Here is a 19,155-nt window from a genome sequence, read left to right as displayed (position 1 = left end):
ATTCGCAAGGGTTGTGGCGAACAGCGCCGTCCTAGATAGAAAAGTATCCTGGCCGAGCAGGTCTTAATCCCAGCTACACAGTCTCATTCCTGACGACATTCAAGAAGGTGAGAGGAGTTTTGTCAGTCACAGCCGCGAAGTCTGCGAGTGGGCGAAGGAAGTTTGTCAGCTCAAGGACCAAGAGAGATTACCAGATACTGGCTTATAGATGCGGCCGCGTCTTGAAGTAGGAACAAGCTTTGCGAGAGTACCTAGGACAACGTTGCTTGACCGGTGGAGCGTCTATGATGCGGTGCAGTGAGAAAGGCTGAGACTCTCAGTAGCAGGACAGTACTCTACGCATTGCTTGTACCCCAGTGTGACCAACATCGCGGAGACATAGCCAAATGCAGCCAGTGTCTGCGGCAATGGCTTACTTGACACCGCTGCGCCGGTGATATGGTTAAGGTGGGGTGGGGTGGGGTGGGGTGGTGGTGGTGAGGCTGAGTCTGAAGTGTTGAGATTTTGGGGCGGATGTCACTTCTGGGCTGAAAGTTTTTTTGAATACAATGGATACCAAGTAGTCCACTTGCGTATGATTGTAGTGTGTAGTGTATGCAACAGGCCTGTAGATTTCTCTTGTCTCTGGGCGAGTAACACAAAGCGTTCAGGTCCCAAACTCGCTTCATCTCACCACGTCATGCGGAGAAGCTCGAGGTCAATAGTAAGTCAATACAATGGCCGAGGATAGCATTGCAACGTCGCTTCTATACCATTCAATTTCATATCATCGCTCCTGAAGACTGAGACACTCTGTCGAGAAGCTCTTGTTTTCAAAAGCAACCTCTCTCAAGATGGCACCCTACCCAACCAAAAACGAGATCGAACTCTTCGCCTCCTCTCTGTCAACTTCAGATCCCTCACCGTTCTTTGACCGGGTCTCGCCTAATGTCGTCTGGGATGTCATGGGCACTCATCCAGCCGCTGGCCACTTCACCTCCCTAGGTACCTTCCTCCACAACACCCCCTCCTACTTGTCACCAAGCTAACCAAACGTCTCAGAGTCCTGGAAGAAAGGCGCTCTCGGTGTAATCAACGATGTCCTCAAATCCCCGCTCCAACTCCGAGTGATCAACGTTATAGGCGGCGGCGATCAGCCATGGGCGACAGTGGAGCTGGCGGCGGACTCGGTGTGTAAGAACGGGATGGAGTATGGGCAGCGTTATGCTTGGTTGTTGCGATTCGACGAGACGGGGACTGTTGTGCAGGTAAGCCACCGATCGTTCGATGCTTTTCGCGCCCGAAAGATGGATTCTTCTCATGAAATAGCAGGCACGAGCGTACCTCGACTCGGCTCTGGTGCAGAAAGCAGTGGACTCGAACTCGTGAAGTTTGGGAGGATGGGCTGGGTCGGGTACGTCCCATCTGTAGCTGTACATATGTATACACTTCTTTCTGGCCTCCATGCGAGCCTTAGAACAAGTACGAGCGGCTCGCCAACGTACATCCCGTCGCTCAACCCAATCTTCTCGGCTTCTTACTTCTCGGTCCGCCCTGCTTCAAGCGCGTCGCATCCACCACCGCCCTTACCTTCCCCCGGACCCCTCTCCCTTCTGTTCCCAGCAGTGCCTTCGTCACCGCTTCTCGTCCTGCGCCGAAACCTCTCAGCACGACCTGTAGCTCCCGAATTTCATTCGTCATCCCCTTCTCGCCCATCTGCCGTAGCACAAACGCCGCCAGCTGGAACGCAGCATCAAAGCTTCCGCGTCCGGCCTTCTTAAACCCAATATTCCCTGTCGAAAGCGATATGAGCGTATCGACAACTTTCTTGCCTTCCGTAGCGCTCTGCTTCGTGCCGGCAACCCGTAATGATGCCGTCTCTGAAGCAGCGCGCGGAGGCTGGACGAGCGTGAGGTGGGTATTGTGCTTCGTGGCATACACGTGCAGGCGATGTGCAGCTTGCGGTCGATTGATAGCGTCAAGATTGGCAGCAGTCTCATTCGTGAGCAGGCTGTTGAAGGAAGTGTCTTCGAGGGCGTTCATGAGTTCCGAGGAAGTGCTGCTGGCGCTGCCTGGGGAGCGGCGCGCTGCCTGGTCTCTTTGGTACTGGTTCTCGGGGGAGTTGCGCAGATTGGCGTCGCGTCGATTGTGGCGTTGGGTGCCGATGCCGCTGAAGATGTCGTCGACGCTCGAGGGGCCGTCGTCCGCTAAGGGTCGGGGGGTGGTCGTGGAGAAGGGGCGGAGGGCTTGGTGTCGTAGTTTCGTTCGACATGTGTGGCAGACATAGTTCGAGATAGTTCGTATGGGCGTCTTCGAGGCCATCGTCGCTGATGTGGCTGCGCAATGGTTTGGTTGAAGTCTGGATGGTTTCGAGAGACGAAGTCGCATTCCCGAGCGCCAAGACCGGCGGCAGACCTCATGCCTTCAACAACAACAACACCTCCTAAGGGTCAGATCGACACAACAAAATCGTCCCAGAAGATCGCGTATCGGGCAATCGACTGAGCGCGACAATGCGATCGCCTCAATGTCCCACCCCAAGACCACGATAGCCCTGCCATGTACTGGCCCATTGGAGCGCCAAAAGTATACGCTCTATCAAAGCATGCTACACCGCGCTCGGCGGTAACAGAGAGCCATGATGGCGCGGAGAGCTCGGAGCCATCGGCCAGTAGCGAGGCAAAAGAGTCGATTGACACGGGAAGCGAGAGCCGGGAGAGCAGTCAATCACGATCTACAGCTACCAACGGGGAAATAGCGAGCAATGGGAACGACGTGATAGCTCGCGAGGGCTCGATACTCGACGCCAAAGTCTCACGCGGAGGGGCCATCTTTGCCACGATCACCCGCTCAAGCTTGACGATATGGCAGACCAAGCCTACGGTCGCTCTGGCCAGCGTAGTCCGGTCCTCGCGGTCGATGAAGGCATACGGCCTCAATACTGCACTTCTGCTGCGTCCTGATGCTCTTGTGGCAGTGGTACAAACCTCTGGAGGGTACATGATCAGCTATTCCCTGGCGACAGACCCGAGTGCTAGGGTATATGCAACTCAATTCCCGACGAACAGCAACCGCCATGCTCGCAAAGATAGCATAGACGGCTACAGCAGCTACCAACGTTCCAATCCCGCGGTCGCAGACGGCGGCCCTGCTGAAGGGGATGGCATCAAGGAAGTCAATGTTCGCTTCCGCATGGTCATACGGATTGATGCTGGCATCAATAAGTCCCTCGCTTTGGACAACGAGCTCATCATTGCTACTCAAAGACCTGCAGCCCTGCAGTGCATCAACTGGATCACCGACAAGCAGCGCGCGCAAACTAGCACTGAGCTTGTAAGCAAGATGAGCTGGATTGTCGAAAAGTGTTCTATCATCGAAATGGTGCACGACCGACCCATGAACTTGACCTGCTGGATCACCAGCGATGGACGAGCTTATGCGGTCCAGCGTCGCTCAGCTGCGAATGTAGATATGGACAATCCATCCAGCTTGTTTCAAGGCTTCTGCTTTCGCCATCCGGAGACAACAGAAACTGCCGCGGGCAAGGCGGCTATCAACGCGCGGTTCTCGCTTATTGCCGTTGGATGTGCTAACGGAGGTATCGATGTGTACACTGTCAAAGACTACATGGGGAACATTCCTCTCTCGCACAAGCTCACGTTATCAGTCTCTGCTGCCTCCGCTGGCGAGCCAACTTTCCTCAGCTACTCGCCGGACGGCTACTGTCTATTCGCTGGCTACGAGAAGGGCTGGGCAATGTGGAGCGTCTTCGGCAAGCCACTGTCCAACTCTTTCAATGCGGACCGATCTGTCTCCGCCGCCAATGTCGAAGAGTGGCTTCTTGGAGTCAAGTCTGGCTTTTGGACCGGCGGCGGCTGCGAGCTTGTTCTCCAAGGATTGGCCGACGATCGGCTTTGGGTTCTGGATGTAGCTCGCAACGCTCTCTCGGGTTGTTACTCTCCCTCCAGCATCTCCCGAGGTCTACTGCAATCCAGTACTGGTCTCATGCTGTACAAAGGCCACGACGTCCCCGATCTGACGGCCGTGCCGGCCGATATGGGTCTTTGGCAGACGATCCAGATCCCAGCATCTTACCTACTCAGCCAATGGCCCATCAAAAGCGCCGTGGTGTCGGCAGATGCTAAGTACATTGCTGTTGCCGGGCGCCGAGGCCTTGCACACTACAGCACTGTTTCAGCCCGCTGGCGGACCTTCGATGATCCCGAAGCGGAACAGGAGTTTGCTGTCAGAGGTGGTATGTGCTGGTACCAGCACTTTCTCATTGCTTGCGTGGAATCTGGTAGCAGTCACCAGATCCGCGTGTACTTTCGTGAGAAGTCACTGAGTTACTCCAACATCCAGTTTTCAGAGGAACTGTCTGCGCCGGCCATCTTCCTTACGATCAGCAGCACCGACTCGTTGCTGGTGTATACGTACGACAACACGCTGCTGCACTTCATCATCGTTTCGACTGCCTCGAGTGTGAAGCTCGTACAAGTGGGACAGATTGGCTTTCACGGTATCATTCGCGCTCCACCAAGAGTGAGGGCGATCAGCTGGATCTTGCCAGCAGCTCAGCTCGAGCATGGGGATCCTTCTCACGACGTCGCAACGGCCAGCGTGCTGTTCTTGGTCGATGGAAAGCTGGTCTTGCTGCAGCCGAGCACCAATGAGATGGGTGAGCTGAAGTACGATATGCGTGTCATCGCGCAGAATGTCGAGTACTACATCCTGCTCCGTGACTCCCCTCAGCATCTCCCAGGAGGTCCTGGCGAGGCCGGCTTTGCGACGACACCTGGAAGCGCTTTGGATCTCAATAACGACCTCGGCCACTCACTTCGCGACAGCCTCTGGTTCTTCGACGGCACGCACATGAATGTCTGGCCCGACGTCCAAGACGTCCTCGCCTCCGCACCTGCCGATCTAGGCCGTGACCTCCCGCCGACTGTCCGACTACCACTCGACTTCTTCCCCATCGCGCCACTGGTCGGCAAAGCTATCCTTCACGGTGTCGATGCCGAATTGGTACAACGCCGTGACGTCAACTTCTCACTCTCCCGCCTCGGGCCACGCACCTCGCTCTTCCTTCCGCAGCTTCTACGCCAACACCTCGCCGACTTCAACTCGCCAGCCGCTCTGCATCTTTCGCACTGCTATCGCCATCTGCCCTATCTCAGCCATGCACTTGAAGTCCTCCTACACGATATCCTGGACAACGAGGTCGACAACCCGCCATCGCCTCCGGAAGCAGCTCTGCTGCCTACCGCCCTCTCATTCCTCTCCAGCTTTCCAAGCTACTTGGACGTGGTGGTCAACTGCACACGCAAAACGGAGCTGCGGTCCTGGCGCACGCTCTTTGCGCAACTGCCGCCCGTCATCGAGTTGTTCGAGCAGGCGATGCGGGAAGGGCGACTGAAGACCGCGGCGGGGTACTTGCTCGTGCTGCATACGCTGGACGAGCAGCAGGATGGCGAGAAGTTCCAGGTTGCTGAGTTTGCGCGGTTACTGAGACGGGCTGTGGGTGAAGAGGAATGGGAGCTCGGGAGGGAGTTGGCGCGGTTCTTGGTGGGCATTGACGCTAGCGGTGGGACTCTGAGGAAGGCGCTTGAAGAAGCCAAGCTAGGAGAGAACATGGAAGCGGGTGAGCAGACCGCGGATGGAGTTGATAGGGAAGACTTCGCGGGAGGTCAGGGGAGAGTGTCCGATTACTTCTCCCTAAGACGCTAGGAAGTGACAGCAGCAAAAAGGCATAGCCGATAACATTAGATCAGATTATGAGTCGCCCGCCACATCACCCAGGGCGTTTCCCTTTTCGCCACAGTCTCCCACTCATCAACAGGTTTGCTCATGTCAACCAGCACCAGGTACCCGCCCATACACAACGTCCCACCACAGCAAGCAAAAATATCGCCAATGGCGAAACCAATCTTCATCTCAACAAGCGGGATCTTCTTCTTCACCTCGTCCGTCGGTACATCAGCATGCAACAGCCCAAAGTACGGCTTAAATTCCTTCTTCGCCCACGCCTGCGCCTCTTCCTCGCTAGCTGAAGTCCCATCCCGTCTACACACCGCAGCCAAACCCTGCAAATTCCCATCCTCCTTGACCGAGATACTCATCTTCCTTTCAACCGCATCATCCGCTTCCACTTCATCCAGCGTGACAACGACCTCGTTGAACTCGGCTTTGAAGTCCGGGAGTTGAAGACCATCGAGCCATTCTTGCGGCGACTTGCCACTTGCGGCTTTCTCGAGGTCGATGTCAGAGGTGAGTTCGACGTGTGGACTGACGATGTGGGATTTTTGGGAGAAGTTCCGGGGGATGGTGTCGGAGATGAGTTCTTGGAAGGCTTTTGTGAAGGGGTTGCCCGAGTGGGGGATGAGCCAGAGGGACATGGGCATCGTGAGGGCTGTAGATTTTCGGGTTGAGCCTGGGGTATGGGAGGTGCCGGTTGATGTCGGTTGGGGGTCTTTCAAGGGCCTTGGAAGTATTCCAGAGTATTGTTGTAGTTGCAAGCCTAGTCTTTCGATATTACAGAGTTTGTTTACTCTTTTCTAAATGTCGCTTCATGGAAGAAGCAGCGGGCACGGTCGGGCGGAAGGGGAGGGGAGAGGGTGGAGAGTTTGGCTGCTGGAGGACATCTGATACTGTGGCTGCGTAGCTGTGATCACGCTGTCCTGCATCCTTCGTTATACCATCAAACCTAAATGTTCCTCTCTCCTTCGACCTCAGAGTTCTTACACTGCGTTTAACACCAACGCAAAGACGTCTTTCAACTCGGAGCTTGGTGAACCACACATTGCGGCTAGTTTACCGAGCATTGAGAAGCTGTGAGGCTCGAATGCTGTTGCCTACCCAGAAATCCGATCATGGCCTTGTCCCGACTGGCCTGACCGGGGGAGTTCGACGTTATGCTGACTGGGGGGAATATCGAAGGCAATGGAGCGCTTCCGGCAGACGGGGTCGATCGACCATTGAGGAACCGCAAATAACCCCGGACGGGAGGCCTTCTCGTGACCTTTGTGATCGAGCACACTGCTCGCTTATCGCTCTTCCCAACACCGGTCCAATACCGCTACTCACCACCAGCTGGCTACACTATCGGGCTCCTCATGAACGTGCCCAACCCTGTATAGTCACTGTTGCCTCGGACAAAGACGTGGGCTGCTCCAATCCGCCCGTCCAGATCTTAGATCACATCAGTGTCAACGGGAGAGCCCACTCTGTTGCAGCAAGATTGTGACACGGAACCAGCATTACTGCTCGATTCTTACGACTGAGGAACCCCAATGGGTTGCTGACGCTGACGCGTACAATGGAATACGAGCTCATGCATACATCTACCCCGCATGGCTAAGATACGGCGGCCAACTTCGTGCTCTATGCTCGTGCAACCGGGTTGTTTGATGCAGCCCGGAACAGTGCAGCTGCAGGTTCCGCGAGTCATATCGACGAAAATATGGCTGCCTGGGACGCCTTCTCCGTCAATGGAGACAGACATCGCTTCCGAGTTCATGTCAATGGGCGAGAACAGACGACGATCCGTTGATCAACGATACTGAGCCGTCTTTTGATGTTTCAGCCATTCTTACATTGCAGAAGTCTAGGCATCAGCTTAATACTTAACGGTAGGTATCATAACATTGAACGCTTGTTCAACTTGCACATACTTCAAGTCCAAGAACAGTCGGTCCCTCGTCATCGTCGTCAAGCCATTATTCAACCGTTGTCAACAACATGCAGCACTCAACATCACTCGGCCGAGGAGTCAAGACCCTCCTAATCGGTCGCGCGATTCAATTCTTGTTCGCCATTGTCACCATTGTCCTGCTCGGCTACTGCTCAGGCATAATCACCGACCATCGCTGGTATTCCGACCCTCCGGCGAGACCAGAGTCAGTACCAATGACTTCTGCATTCTTCACGGCAGGCTTTAACGTCATATTCACAATCTTTGGAATCATTGCTGCGCTCCAGCCCGAGAAACTGCACTGGAAGGTCATGACTGTGCTCGACGGTGTCTCGCTGGGATCGGTCATTGGTGCATTGGTGGTAAGTATCCTGTCTTCAGGTACCGCTTGCCAGTCGCTAATATATGCAGTGCACCGTCTACACAGCCTCGGTGTTCGAATTCCAGAAGGGAGTTTACTGGTGGACATCCATTGCTACGTCCAGCTGCGCCGTGGCATCGACTGCGACGGTCATGGGCCTCAGTGTGTACATGCACGCTGGGAGAAACGCGAACTACAGGCGCGAGGGATGGCCGGCTGGGACACCCAAGTATATTGACGATGATGTCTATCCGGATGTGGCACGGTCGCCGGTGAGGGCCCATTCGACGATGCCTCCGTCTACTTTGGGTCGGTCGACTCTGGCGCCGCATTCAGGTTACGAGTATGCTATGAGGGACTCGAAGTGCTCTTGAACCGAATACATCCATTGCGGAGGCAGCGAGGCTGAGGTGGTCTATGTTGGTATGCTGGCTATGTGAAGAGTTGACGAGGTAATGATCGATGGCGGAGTGACTCTGGCGTGGCTGCTATTGATATGAAACACGACAATGTTGCAATGATGATACGGAAAGGATCAATGTGGCTTGAACTGGACTGGGCTGGGAGCGGCGTGAGTTGTAATCGCTCATTCATACATAATCACAACTATGCAACACTACTTTGTTTGGGTTTCGTTATCCAGCTTGTAAATTCCTGTCATGCTCACCGCCGACCTCATCTACGGGCGCCAGGGCTTGTTGTGATGAGAGAGCTGCGATTTCGTGCAGACGGCCAGCCTTCCTTATAAGCAGCCGGCCCAGCTGAGAGGATACACACACTCGAACGCCATCTTGCAGGCCACCTTCTCCAGCTCAGGGGCTTTTCTCATGATCATTGTCGACTGCATCCACTGACGCCAGGTCTGGCTGCGATGAGAGGACCAACGGGTACTTTGGAGGGAAATTGGAATCGTTATTCCTTAGGCTAGGCTCGACCGGTGAACACAATGAATGTGGTCGACGCTGTAAGCTAGCCTGGGTCGCTAATCTTTTGCTTTACGGTGCGCTGGTTTTCGGGTGGTGTTCGTGCTCAGATGCAGTCTCAAGGCCACAAGATGTCGGGTGCTACCAACCCGGCCTCTAATGTTATGCACAGCCTGGAAGGTTCGGTGCGGCGAGAACTCGTTACCAAGCGTTAGCTCCGATCAACGAAGGTGGGCTGTCGAGAAATAGCTTGATGCAAGACCATCAGCAACAACGAGTGGAGGGTGTAAAGACAAGAATGGGCACCACGAGGCGCACGGGAGACATCCCTTGGTCATTCATAAGCCTGTTAGATTTCATAGCATCGATCTGAAAAGCCCGATCATGCACAACAGCTCCTTCCTAATTTCCTCCGGCGTCCACGAGTCGTCATTCGGAACGAGGGCTGGGCCAGCAACAGATTGTCCTTTCGCGATGCGCAATGCCGATATCGCTACACTGTTGTTTACTTGGACTTGCAGGTTGTGCTTCGGTGGCGTATGGCTCGTCATCTGTAACAATTTGACTACATCAGCCCAACTGCACAATAGCATGGCCACGGTCTCAGCGTACCCTCTGCATATCCAAACGGAAGTTGGTGTCTTTGTAGATCGTGTTGTAGATCGTGTTCTGGCGTGTTGGGAAGTAACGCAGCTTCTCGGAAGGAATGTCCTCGATGAAGGCTGCGATCGCACTTGGGCTTTTCCCCATGTTGGTAGGGGTAGGGATCGGATCGTTGGCGAGCTATGTTTTGCAGCGCTGTGAAGAAACTCGGTTTCGGTCGTGGGAGTTGTGGGTATATATGCTTCAGACAATGGCTACCGTAGAACTTTTGCGAACCATGCTAATCGAGACCGTGCAACAGCCTGCCTTGTGCAGCATAATCTCAGCGCCTGCTCGTCCTGGTTCGTGCCCACAGTCTATGGTACACAGGCCACAGGCAGCAAGTGCGACAGACAAGGGGCGATGATTTCGTCCAGTCGTCAGGTTTACACCGCGTTGCCTGTGCCACTTGAGCCGTCCGAATCGCAGTGCACAGTCTCAAGTGTAGATCGTCCGGGTCTGACATCTGTGCTGAAGCCCACACCATATGCTTTCACGTCGTCTTCCCATCCTTCCAGAGCCGACCCAGAGCTGAAGTGTGGTGATGTGGTTACTCAAAGAGTCGGGTTTCCCACGCCAAGGGGTCCTCATCAGCATACCCATCAAGCCACCTCTTCATGGCTATGAAGGCCCACGGATTGTCGCAATTCAAGACTGCTTGTTCCAGGTTGCATTTGAGGACACTTCCTTGATGTATCTCTGTCCACTTTGGGCACAATCGTTGCATTTCTTGCCAAAAGATCTCGCGAAGTTGTCCCCGTTCGTACTTTAGAAGGTCCTCCTAGTACAGGTCCCCTATTCCATACTCCTCGATATCCGGTTTCCTGTGCTGGATTGTGCCGGTGAGAAGTTGAGGGTATTGGCATGCACGCAACAGAGGTAGAGCAGAGACACACTCCCAGTCCACAACGGCGATCGGATCTCCAGCATCGTTGATCAGGATGTTGTTCGTGGATAGGTCATTGTGGACGATGATTGACTGCTCATTGTCTTCTGGTGGAATTATGGACGGCAATATGTGAACCAGTTGTGCTGCGATCGACTTTGAGTCCTCAGCATCCTCCATGGCGTCTTTGTCCTTTGTCGTAGCGAGTATCTTCGCCTTTTCTTCAATCACCAGACTGAGTCGAGTCAGCAACCATTCATAGCTGTTCTTGAAAGGGCCACGTGCGAGTCGCTGATGTCCTCTGTCGCCCCAAAAGAATGCGACTTCCACCATGGCGCCTAAAGCGTAGCGTGCCGACTCTGACTAAGGTTGTAAATTCCCAATGCTAGAGAATCGGTAGTCGAAGAGTTGCGCCTGGTAATGTGCGAGCTTTCTGACAATCTCCGCCTTCTTCGACATGGGTATGTCTCGCCATCCCGACTCGAGCGGCCGTCCTCGTACATACTCCATGAGAACCCATTCAAAACCAAGAATGTTCTGATTGGAACAGTCAAAGGCGAGGGTGTTCGGGAGCGGCATGTCTGTTTCCTGGCGGACAAACTCTATTGTGGCGACCTCGCTGGCAGTCTTCAGACCCGGGTCGACTGGCAACGCGATACGCATCAGGCGGGTTCCGTGGGACGTCTCGAGTCTGTAGAGCTTTTGAATCGGCCCTCGCTGAAGAAGAAACAGCGCAGGCATCCGTCGCTGTCAGATGCAAGTGCTTTCTCGACAGTGACTCGATAGCATGTGTGTCTGGCTCGACTGCCCACTGAGGCTCTAAGCCAAAGACCTCATCCACCCAAATGAGACCGTGCTGTAGCGCAACATGTTTGCACCTCCCACTAGTTCGGCTGCCCCAGAGGGTCTTGACGGCTTTGACCAGGTCTCTCCATCTCGGACAGCGCTGGCGCAAGTATGCGACAAAACGGCTGCACGACATGCCCATTATGGTTCCCCGAGAATCTTGCCGGATGCGCAAAGCGTGGATGGAGTTGAGCCGGTTCGCCGCTATCTCTGAAGAGCTGGCAGTCGACGTTCTAGCAGTGGCAGTCTCCGTTATCCAGGTTCAACCAAGGTGTACTCAGAAGCAGCTAAGTAGGCTTTGGGTCAGCGGAGAAGAGGTCACAGCACGCCTCAGAGAGGTGATCACTTCCTCGAAATTGTGTTGAGTCCACGGGTTGCACGAGCTGTGGCTCATCATCGCTCATGTGCAATCATGATGAGTCGTTCCACTGCATCACACGTGCGACGTTCCACCAACCAATCTTTCGCGAGTTTGTGATTGGATCTCGTTTCCGATGCCTCGACAATTCGTTATCGTGAGGCTGCGAGGCTTCACGGCTGTACCAACGTGGCTTCAGCAGAAAGTTCCACAATGTTTGGCAATCGTCTCCAGTACAGATTGCTTCCAAAAAGCCTTCATCGCTCTCTTTGCCTGGTTGTCATGATCTGTGAGGAAGACCCATGCACGGCTCACTCTCGGCTCGTGAGAGGCGGAGTTCTGACATTGCAGCAAGATCTTGCGTATTGGGCTGTAATCGGCGGATACCACGAGAAAAGCTGTCCAGCTCGGTACGCAGAATGATACGAAAAATGTTCGCGTCCGAAGCGGTCATGGTGATCGGTTCGTAGAGAAAGCCTCTTGACGTGAGGAACAGTGCTGGTCCTCATTCCCGGGGAGTGAATGCTGGGAGGAAACGATGTGCCGCCAGGAGAAGGTAGGGTTGGGTGCTCTGATAATGGCATCTCGCGTGATGTTCTTGCCCTCCATTTCCAGTTCAGTCTGCATGAAGTGCGACGGACAGACAGCATGAGGATCGCATCCTAAGGACATGGCGACCAAGATAATTTCTTGGCGCAAGATATATCGCCCGGATACATATGACATCGTCTCCAGGCTGTCCGCGAGTGTCATTGATCGATGTGGCAGTCTTCTCGATGCCCGGGTCTCCTCCATTCTTGGATGCAGTCGGCGGTGACCACGACAAGACTTCCTCAGCTGGAGAACACAATCTGCCATCGGCTCCCCTCTGGCAACTCTCACAGCTTCGTCTCCTTCTTCTTCCCCTTCCCTGGCTCCTCCACACCAAGCTTCTCCCTCCACAACGCATTGATGCCCACCCTCTCCTTCCTACTCAAACCAGCCACCGCCTCATCCCTCCTCTTCTCCCTCGCCTCCCACCGCTCCAACTCCTCTTTCAGGAACCCAGCAGTCACCTCCGCACACTCCTTCGGCTTCTCCATGCCCACCAGATGCCCGCAGTCCAGCACCGCTTCCTTCACCCGTCCCTTCTGCGCGCCGCCACTGCCACCAAAGCCGACGCCTGTCTTTTGCATCTTATCCTGCCTAGACTCCGGTGGAGAAGCCTCAGACTTGCTGCCAAAGACGAACTGTACGCTGGGTTTGATCTCGGGAAGTCGTTCGTACAGCTGTCTGCCCTCCGGCATATCGAACGGCGGATCCAAGTTCTCTGGCAACTCCTCGTCATCCTGCAACAACCGCCGATCCCGGTAGTAAGCTCTCAAGTAAAAGTACACCTCCTGCGCTACCGTCGTGGTCAAAGTAACTGGCGGCTCATCCTTGTGTGCTCCTGGAGGCAACGGGTACTGCTCCGTTGGCAAGTCCCGCAGACCGAACTCGATCCACTTCTCGAGCACACGAGGGTCCCATTTCTGGTAGAACTTGCTGCCGCGGAAAGCCTCAGCTGCTGCTTTGCGAGATGGCCAGATGTCTCGGCGGTTTGTTGAGAGTCTGGCTAGTGCTGTATGGATCTTGACGTCCGGCTGCATGATCGGATCGATAAAGACGAGGCTGTGAAGCAGTCTTGGGTGCAGGAGTGATAGATGTGCTCTGGTCACATCCTTAGCCCTTGTCCACCTGTATTAGAGCATTTCAACTCACAAATGCGAAGCCCCGACACTATGTCCCACCCCAACAATCGGATGCGGCAACTCCCTCTGGAACTGATTAATCAGAAACAGCAAATCGCGTCCATGATCCCACCAACTCTCTACCGGCCTCAAGACATCAGCGAAAAGCCACTCCTACACCAAAGTTGGGACGAGCAGGATAGACTTACGATCCGGCCCCAGAAGAGCTTCTTTCAATACACCACTCCTCCCCTGCCCAACCATATCCGCCACCCAGATGCCTCGTACGCCCTTACCTCTCTCCCTCAACTGCTCGCACAAATCTTCCCAGAAAGGCTCATAGCACTCCTTTGGGAAGCCATTGGCCTGGGCACCGATGATCGTGACGTCTCCGAACCCCGTTTCGAGTTTCCCAGAGGGCTTATTAGAGTTGGGGATGTAGCGTTTGACGTGCATCCGCACCTCATCGTCACGAGAACCGGAGGCGCGGTCGAGTGTGGCGGGGCGTTCGCGGGAATGTTGGGTTGGAACGGTGAGCTCTTCTATGCGAAAGTAGGGGGATTGATGGTGGAGGGAGCGGGTCATCTTCAAGAAGGGAGATGGCGGTTTGAACGGGCGTGGCCGGAGAATCGGAGTAAGGACTGAAGACATTGCGGCCGGCTTTTCAATGGTGCCTCGTCATTTCCTCTCGTCATCTCCAGATTTCCAGGAGCCATTCGCTGTCGACAGAGGTGATTTTCTCAACTGAGAGATGGAGCAACGAAGAGGTGAAGTCAAGCTTGGTCAAGATGGCTCAGCACCTCGGCAAATCCCAAGTCCTTTCGCGTGGACGCGTGAAGTTTTGTCGACTTCGCCAGCGTGTGCACATCATGTCAGCTACCTTATTGACAGGGATGTCTTATGTGGAGGCTTCCGTATCCATACATTCTGTCGTCTACATGCATATTCCAATGAAGGTGAGGCGTCGGTAAACACAAAGCAACGTCGATCAACAGGTCTATCCATACGACAAGGAACAAACACCTAGATACAGCGTAGAGCACAGAAAAGAAGCGACACAAGAATGCGTCGAGACGACTAGATACACCCTAAATGCACAGTCCCAACGCCACGCTATTCAGAAATCACATGCCGCTAGTAGCCAAAATGCCAACACCCCTCCCTCCCCCGAAAAGTCTCCCAATCACACCCTTCCCCCCACTCACCGCTTCCCTTCCGCCCCGAGTCCGCCCCCCTAAAACGTAACCCCATGCCTCACCCCCTCCCCCCCAGGCGTCTGCGGCGTCACCGGCGTCCTCGGCTCCCCCTCCACCCCAAGCTGCCGTCTAATCCCCAAAATCCACTCATGCTGCAGCAACTCCGCCGCGCTCGCTCGCCTCCCAGGGTCGCGCTCAAAACACCGCTTCAAGAAATCCCTGCCCTCGCTGGATAATTGCTCGTCAGTGGGCAGGTTAGGCGAGTTGCCCTGCGCGATATTATACATGATGGCGTAGTCGTTGTCTAAGCCGACCCAAGGACGGCAGCCCGTGGCCATTTCCGCGATCACGCAGCCCATTGACCACACGTCTGCGGCCCCCAAACGGGCGCTGGGGTGTTTGCCGCCTTTGATGACTTCGGGGGACATGTACATGGGCGTGCCCTGGATCGTTTCTTTCCTCCCGCGGCCGTCCGGGCCTTCGGCGACGACAGTCTTGCCCTGTTTCGCGATGACTTTGGCGGCGCCGAAGTCGACGAATTTGATGATGCCGTTGTGGTCGAGGAGGATGTTTTCGGGCTTGATGTCGCGGTGCACGACGTTGGCTTCGTGCAGGTAGCCAAGCCCTTCGAGCATTTGGAGCGCGTAGACTTGCACGACGGTCTCGTCTTCGATGCGGCCGTGTTCGAGCAGGCCGGCCAAAGAGCCGCCTGAGCAGTATTCCATGAAGATGTAGACTTTGTCGCGGTGGGGCTCGATGCCGTAGTATTGGACGACGTTGGGATGGTCGAGGACTTGGAGGACGCCCATCTCGTCCCGGATCTGTGCGACGATCGTGGGGATCATCTTGGGATCCTGCAGACGAATCTCCTTCACGGCCATGAGACCGCCGGAGTCGAGGTTGATGGCCACGTAGACAGACCCGAAAGTGCCGCCGCCGACGAACTGGCCCTGTTGCCAGCGGAGGTGGACGTTGCCGGCGTTGGCGGAGAGTTGGGTGAGAGCGCGGTCGGCTTCGTTGCTTTCTTCCAGCACTCGTCCCAAGGCCTGGCGTTCGGCTTCGCGGTCCTTGCGCGCTTGGTCGATCTTGTTGAGTTCCTCGCACCATTGGTTCTGCACGAGGCGGGAGGACTCCTCGTCGTCTTTCAGTTTGCTGACGTCCAGCCGTAACTTCCCGACCATGTTCTCCAAGCGCTGCTTCTCTGCTTGCGCGGCGACCGTGCTCCTCGCGCCCATGATGTCGAAATGGCTGATCAGCAGACTCATGCACCCGGCCACCTTCGCTCGTAGCTGCGCATACTCTTCATCAGAGATACTCAGGATGTTCTGACCCCGCGTCATCACCATCGCAAACTCCAGCGCCACCACCGCCCATCGGAACGTCTTTCGATCGCTGGCAACGCAGTCGTCGCAGATGAAACTCACCCAGTCCAATGCCAGATGCGTGAGCTTCAACTGGTGCATTACTCTGCGCTGAGCATCCATGTGGATGGCACTGCGCTGTCCAAACTCCGTGGCGAACGCAAAGCACGTCTGGATCAGCTCCTGACATTCCAAGCCTTCAGTCTGCTTTCGCACAATCTCAACAGAGTCCATGATGGTGTTGGAAAGCTTGTACGCCGTCTTGCGGATCTTGGTCAATTCCTGGTTCACGCGGGGCAAGTTGGCGCGCTGGTCCAGCAGGACGTTGAGCTCGAAGCCGCCGAGGATGTTGAGGAAAGCGGCATTGGCGTTGGCGAGACGCTGCTGGCTGCCGTCTGCTACCAGGCGTAGGCGACCCATCTTCAGGTCGAGGTGGGGTTGACGGATGTTTGAGTCCAGGCGCTGACCCTCCCACACTAGCGGGTGTTCCGGCTTGAGGATCAGAACGTAAGGATTGCTGGCGTCTTCATGCAGGCTCTCTTCCGCGTGATAGCAAGTACCGAGCATGCTCATGATGTCCTTTGGCCTGTCCTTGAGCGCCGGGCTGGCGATGACAAGTAATTTCCCTTGGTCCCTCTCTGCCGTGACCGTCGTAGCGGAGCTGGGCGTGGTTTCGATGAGGAAGTGGCCAGAGTACACCAACGACTCGATCAGCTCACTATACGAGTCGTGATCGATGTTGATGTTGTATTCCGTCGCGTTCTCGAATCGCTGACTCAGAATCCGGGAGAAACGGTAGATCTTCCTCTGCCTCACACGGACAGAGTCGAGAATAGCCTTGTACCGCTTGTCCATCTCCGCACCAGCGACTTCATCCGGCCGTCGCTGCAGTTCGCGTTCAAAAGACGCCGTCAGCCGACCCAAAGACTTGCTCGTGAGCGACGAGAACTGCTCCGCCACCTCCACATCACCGCCATCAAGATGTCTGCCCAGCTCGTTTGAGAAGTCCCACTCCTGCTCCAGAATCTCAGCCTCCTTGAATGTGTTCTTGTTCGCCATGAGCTTCCAGTTCAGCATCTTGAAGTAGAACTTCAGCGCCTCCAACACAACGCCATCGAAGGCTTCATCAATGCAAGGCGGCAGTTCCCAGCCCGGCTCCGGCTGTGCGACGAGGAGGTAGATTTCTTTGATCGTGACGGCCAGCTTGAGCAGGATTTGGAATTGCAAGATCATCTGCTCGGCCATCATGACGCCTTGCTGAGCGGGATCCTTCATCTTCTTGGCGTAGGAAAGACGCATGCGGATGATCTCCTGGATGAGGCGGGATGGGAAGTTGATGAGCGTGAGCAGTTCTTCGATGTAAGGAGGTAGATGGCGTTCGGCGAAGGCTGCGGCATTGGATATTAAAGTCTCCTTCGCCTTCGTGATGACGGTATTCACACCAGTGAGAAGGCTGTTGTCGCCCTGCAACGATTTCAGGCCGTCCTCTTTCAAGATACGGTCGATGAAGGAAGAGTCGTCGAAGAGGTTGCCTTTGGCGACATCCGCAGGTCGTTCGCGCGGTTTGGTGAAGTCCAGTTCGACGTTGCCGACCCACTTTCGCAAGATACCCAGTTCGGTGTTGATGAGCTCCGTAGTGTTGTGCCATGAGATGACGGCATCGCACATGCTCTTGTACGCCTCGGAAGCCGCTCGTGGATGTGCTTCCTCAAAAGCCTCACGCTGAGGGTACAGACCTTCGATCTTCTCAATCTTCTTGACGATTTCTTGGACCTGCTCTACTGCGCTCTTGCCCACTTCTGCTTCGCCTTTGATCTCGAAGCCGATGATAGCTTCGATAGCCGGCTTGATCTTTGACCGTCCGTCATCAATCAATCTTTTCTGTGCCGTGACTGTCCTGCCGCAAGTCTTCGCTCTCACGCCCATCCACAGCTCCGTCCGCAGAGTATTTCCGCCCTGCTGCTCCGGCCCTCCGATCAACCTCTTCTTCTCCTGTTTCACCACGTCTCCCGTCAGCACATTCGCTAGCATAGCATGCCACTCCAATCTCTCCCGGTTCGCGGGTATTTTCAGCTCTTCTATAGACGGTTCTGCATCGTCATTTCCATAGTACAGCATCACCTCCTGATCATACGGATCATTGTCGACATAGTTCGTCTGCGTCGGACTTTCCTCATCCGACTCTGAGCCAGTGCTGTAATCCAGGCTCGGCGTGCGAGGTTCGCCGTAGAAATCGTTGCCGGGCAGATCTTCCTGCCGTATTCGCTGCACGTATGCTTTCTCTTGCGCTCGATACTCCGCATTTGGATTGCGTTTATGTCTCCCCGCCGAGCCCGTTCTTTGCCGTGATGAGGTGTTGAGGGAATACTGATGCGGTCTCCGCGCTGGGGCATATGCGTTGGACGGTGTGCGGGAAGCGGCGGGTCTCGATGTTCGCGTCTGAGCGGAGTGCATCCCATTCGACGGGAGGGTGGTACTAGGCGTGGCGGCAGCCATCTCATACTGCCCCGACCCCTGTGCGCTGCGCGTACTACGCATCGAGGAGCCAGGAGTCCAGCCATAGGTCGAGATATTGGTCAACGGCGTGATCTCGTCAGTCAGCGGCGTTATCCGATCGTTCATCACCACCGTGCTGGCAGGCGTGAAGTTCCTCGAGCTGACACCACTGCTGTCGCTAAGGGCGTTGGGGTCGTCGTTGCCGTCGGTGCCGTCGACAATGTAGTCCTCGACGTCCTCGGAGCTGCCGTTGCCGGAGGAAATGCCGTAGGTCTGCATGTCGGGGCGCCCTTCGACATCGACGTCCTCCATGATGGTCTCGACGGGTTGGCCGGTGGAGAGGCCGCTGTCGGAGAGGCGGGCGCTGCGGGCGGATAGGGGAGGAGAGCCCATCTTGCTCTGCTCGACGTCGCTGAAGTTCACCAAGTTTGAGCCACTGCCCGGATTGGGCCAAGTCGTGGCTCAGGCGATGGATGCTTCCACTTCACTCTTCACTCGCCCAACCTTTCATCAATTGATCGAAGTGTTTGAAGGAGTGACTGGTGGTCTGCGGTAGTATTGGAGAGATGTTGTTAATATCACAGCAGAAGTTGGCTATAGGTAGTTGGCGCATGCGTGTCTCTTGCCGGGAAAAAAACAAGAATGGACACGCGCCTGACTGCTCTCGATCCGCGCCACAATCCACGATCCTGGTCGACCTCACTTCCA

The 19,155-nt window shown here is 55.3% G+C and overlaps 9 protein-coding genes across 9 annotated transcripts; 3 read left to right on the top strand and 6 right to left on the bottom strand.

Annotated features, from left to right (window-relative positions):
• Positions 1 to 833: 833 nt before the first annotated feature.
• On the top strand, positions 834 to 1,368 carry LTR77_006972 (uncharacterized protein; the record flags this gene model as incomplete). The annotated part of the gene is made up of 3 exons (XM_064804211.1): positions 834 to 984; positions 1,042 to 1,247; positions 1,312 to 1,368. 3 exons carry the CDS (start codon positions 834 to 836, stop codon positions 1,366 to 1,368), a joined length of 414 nt encoding a protein of 137 aa, XP_064658012.1.
• Positions 1,369 to 1,494: 126 nt separating this feature from the next.
• LTR77_006971 (uncharacterized protein) lies at positions 1,495 to 2,301 on the bottom strand (the record flags this gene model as incomplete). Its single annotated transcript, XM_064804210.1, has 1 exon — positions 1,495 to 2,301. The coding sequence occupies one exon, from the start codon at positions 2,299 to 2,301 to the stop codon at positions 1,495 to 1,497; it is 807 nt and encodes a 268-aa protein (XP_064658011.1).
• A 237-nt stretch (positions 2,302 to 2,538) lies between these two features.
• On the top strand, positions 2,539 to 5,706 carry RIC1 (WD40 repeat protein; the record flags this gene model as incomplete). The annotated part of the gene is made up of 2 exons (XM_064804209.1): positions 2,539 to 4,234; positions 4,349 to 5,706. 2 exons carry the CDS (start codon positions 2,539 to 2,541, stop codon positions 5,704 to 5,706), a joined length of 3,054 nt encoding a protein of 1,017 aa, XP_064658010.1.
• Positions 5,707 to 5,741: 35 nt separating this feature from the next.
• Positions 5,742 to 6,380, bottom strand: LTR77_006969 (uncharacterized protein; the record flags this gene model as incomplete). The annotated part of the gene is made up of 1 exon (XM_064804208.1): positions 5,742 to 6,380. The coding sequence occupies one exon, from the start codon at positions 6,378 to 6,380 to the stop codon at positions 5,742 to 5,744; it is 639 nt and encodes a 212-aa protein (XP_064658009.1).
• A 1,336-nt stretch (positions 6,381 to 7,716) lies between these two features.
• LTR77_006968 (uncharacterized protein) lies at positions 7,717 to 8,404 on the top strand (the record flags this gene model as incomplete). The annotated part of the gene is made up of 2 exons (XM_064804207.1): positions 7,717 to 8,031; positions 8,081 to 8,404. The coding sequence occupies 2 exons, from the start codon at positions 7,717 to 7,719 to the stop codon at positions 8,402 to 8,404; spliced, it is 639 nt and encodes a 212-aa protein (XP_064658008.1).
• A 905-nt stretch (positions 8,405 to 9,309) lies between these two features.
• LTR77_006967 (uncharacterized protein) lies at positions 9,310 to 9,703 on the bottom strand (the record flags this gene model as incomplete). The annotated part of the gene is made up of 2 exons (XM_064804206.1): positions 9,310 to 9,504; positions 9,566 to 9,703. 2 exons carry the CDS (start codon positions 9,701 to 9,703, stop codon positions 9,310 to 9,312), a joined length of 333 nt encoding a protein of 110 aa, XP_064658007.1.
• A 673-nt stretch (positions 9,704 to 10,376) lies between these two features.
• On the bottom strand, positions 10,377 to 11,144 carry LTR77_006966 (uncharacterized protein; the record flags this gene model as incomplete). The annotated part of the gene is made up of 2 exons (XM_064804205.1): positions 10,377 to 10,844; positions 10,920 to 11,144. The coding sequence occupies 2 exons, from the start codon at positions 11,142 to 11,144 to the stop codon at positions 10,377 to 10,379; spliced, it is 693 nt and encodes a 230-aa protein (XP_064658006.1).
• Positions 11,145 to 12,563: 1,419 nt separating this feature from the next.
• LTR77_006965 (uncharacterized protein) lies at positions 12,564 to 14,045 on the bottom strand (the record flags this gene model as incomplete). Its single annotated transcript, XM_064804204.1, has 3 exons — positions 12,564 to 13,401; positions 13,426 to 13,534; positions 13,604 to 14,045. The coding sequence occupies 3 exons, from the start codon at positions 14,043 to 14,045 to the stop codon at positions 12,564 to 12,566; spliced, it is 1,389 nt and encodes a 462-aa protein (XP_064658005.1).
• A 583-nt stretch (positions 14,046 to 14,628) lies between these two features.
• SSK2 (Suppressor of Sensor Kinase (SLN1)) lies at positions 14,629 to 18,840 on the bottom strand (the record flags this gene model as incomplete). Its single annotated transcript, XM_064804203.1, has 1 exon — positions 14,629 to 18,840. One exon carries the CDS (start codon positions 18,838 to 18,840, stop codon positions 14,629 to 14,631), a length of 4,212 nt encoding a protein of 1,403 aa, XP_064658004.1.
• Positions 18,841 to 19,155: the final 315 nt, after the last annotated feature.

The sequence above is a fragment of the Saxophila tyrrhenica genome (assembly GCF_035928015.1).
Source record: "Saxophila tyrrhenica strain CCFEE 5935 chromosome Unknown scaffold_10, whole genome shotgun sequence".
NCBI classification, from domain to species: Eukaryota; Fungi; Ascomycota; class Dothideomycetes; order Mycosphaerellales; family Extremaceae; genus Saxophila; species Saxophila tyrrhenica.
Note: the sequence above shows the minus strand (reverse complement) of the source record. Positions and strands in the feature narration are given on the sequence as shown.